General features: G+C 40.0%; 1 protein-coding gene across 1 annotated transcript; it reads left to right on the top strand.

Moving 5' to 3' along the window:
• Positions 1–295: 295 nt before the first annotated feature.
• LOC131774537 (glycogen-binding subunit 76A-like) lies at positions 296–1,650 on the top strand. Its single transcript, XM_059090587.2, has 2 exons — positions 296–694; positions 874–1,650. Exon 2 carries the CDS (start codon positions 996–998, stop codon positions 1,596–1,598), a length of 603 nt encoding a protein of 200 aa, XP_058946570.1. The 5' UTR covers positions 296–694; positions 874–995; the 3' UTR covers positions 1,599–1,650.
• Positions 1,651–2,132: the final 482 nt, after the last annotated feature.

The raw sequence follows: 2,132 nt of genomic DNA, 5'->3' as shown, positions 1-2,132 counted from the left end.
TCTTCCCAAAATGACAGTAAAATATTCAATCCGCGCAGGTCAGCACACAAAGAAAAACCTAATAACAAATTGCTGCAAAAGTAGGCCAAAATATTGAGCACAAATTCCATGAAACATATTGTTAAATAAAATTGAACTTTCCACGCAAGTAAAATGTACTAGAACTCCGTATGGACGCTCAAGATGCGACCTCACGCACGTCTTCGACCTGAAGGGACATAGATAATGACGTCATAGGCTGTCGGCGCTTTCTGGCGATTCAACGTCCGCATGCCATGTCTATAAATGTCTTCATGAACAGATTTTGGGTGCATTTTGTCCGGCTTTTTCACCATATCTAAAGAAAAAGGAAAGCTTTTCTCAGCCTCGAAGTCCTACTGAAATATTTCCTCACCGATTCCGGTTGTTGTTCACAAGCTACGAATGTTTATTGAATTCATGAAGTTAGTCACGCTTTTTTGGTGACGTTCGATTGGCGTGTGTCCAGTTGATATAAAAAGCTTTTAGGAAAACAAACCGTCACAAAATCTAGTTCAGGGTATCGTGAAAAGATATTTACGCGTGAGGAAAAGTATTGTTAAATAACACCCCGACGGTCAAGAGCTTTCGCTGGGAAATCTTTCGCTGGCAATCTGGGAAAGGTGTTTGGCTTTTGCATCGAAGAATCAGGCACGATAAAAGCTCTGGAACACTTGTAAGTAGAAAAATATATTGTTTCTTCAGTATGGTTATTTCTTAAAGTTGATGGGATGGTCGGTATACAAATCAAAACTGCGTTTTAAATTATTCCTTCCATTCGAATTTGTGCAAAACATGCATAGAACCTTGGCTAGGCGCAAAGATAGATTAAGGCCGAAATATCGTTCATTTTAGATTCCGAAGTGACGTCAATCTTCCGAGTTTTTCCGAGCAGTGGCATCACTTGCCCGACTGCCGGATACTGAAAGGAAAGACTTGAACCACTTGACCGGCTGTGATCTGAAAACAGAACAGAAATGAAGATGGATGCGAAAGCTAATAGCTCTGGGCCGACTCTAACAGGGTCTGCGACAAAGAGAGTCAGCTTCGCAGACTTAGTTGGTCTCAAACTCGAGTTCGTGAAAACAATAACTCCGTGCAGTAGCGAAGAAAACTTAATCGCCCTGGGTGCTCGGAAAAACAATCGTGATGTCAACGGTAATGTGACCAGAAGACAACGAAGTAAATATCGATATCTTTGTCCGTGCTTCGTAGCACCTTCACGAGCAGAATGCAGCTTTATGGAAAGAGTTTTCAGCCAGAATGTATCCCTTGAGAATATCGCGTGCGATAACTTTGTTGTTGCCGGGCTTATTCGAGTGACAAATTTATGTTACACGAAAGAGGTTTCCGTACGATTTACAGTAGATGGCTGGACGTCTTATAAAGACATTTGGGCAGATTACCTGTCTTCTTGTTCAGATGGAAACACTGACAAGTTTACCTTTCGTATCACAATTCCCTTTGACTTTGAAGCAAATCAACGCATGGAGTTTGCAATACGCTATCGTGCTTTAAACCAAGAGTTTTGGGACAGTAATTACGGAAATAATTACCATATTCAGTGCATAGAAGTCTGAACTGACGGCCTGAAATGAATGATAAGTGATATCCTAAGAAAACTGTTGAAACGGCGAAAACTGTTTGAGGCCGGCCTTTCGCTTTAGAGTGTCATTTATTCAACGACAATTTATTGGTTGAAACAGCTGATGTGAAATAGATAATGACAGAGTATTTGTGCACAGTTTGTTAGTGTGATCCCAGATTGTGTAAAAGGCTCTCAAAAACATTTCAGGCCAATATCGTAAATGAAACACTAAAGGCTTCTCATCCTTGAAATAGCGAATTTCGCTTGTTGACTGAAATGTTTCCATATCCAAAACATTGTTTAGTCAATAATGTGTATTACAACACTGACATAAAGACGACCCCGTGCGACATTCACTAGACGTTTTTCCTGGTTACAAAATTGGGTTACACGTCTTTGAAACGTTTCGTTCAACTTCCAACTATAGGAAAACGACATGCAGAAAAACAAAAGAATAATTATCCTCAGATGTAAAAATGTTTGTGATGTCAAAGAAAGCAAAGGTATAGCACAAACGATTCAAAAA

Source organism: Pocillopora verrucosa, chromosome 3 (assembly GCF_036669915.1).
Source record: "Pocillopora verrucosa isolate sample1 chromosome 3, ASM3666991v2, whole genome shotgun sequence".
Lineage (NCBI taxonomy): Eukaryota > Metazoa > Cnidaria > Anthozoa > Scleractinia > Pocilloporidae > Pocillopora > Pocillopora verrucosa.
Note: the sequence above shows the minus strand (reverse complement) of the source record. Positions and strands in the feature narration are given on the sequence as shown.

Bases quoted from the DNA above. Each gene is read 5' to 3' on its own strand.
- LOC131774537 (XM_059090587.2), top strand. From the start codon at position 996: ATGAAGATGGATGCGAAAGCTAATAGCTCTGGGCCGACTCTAACAGGG.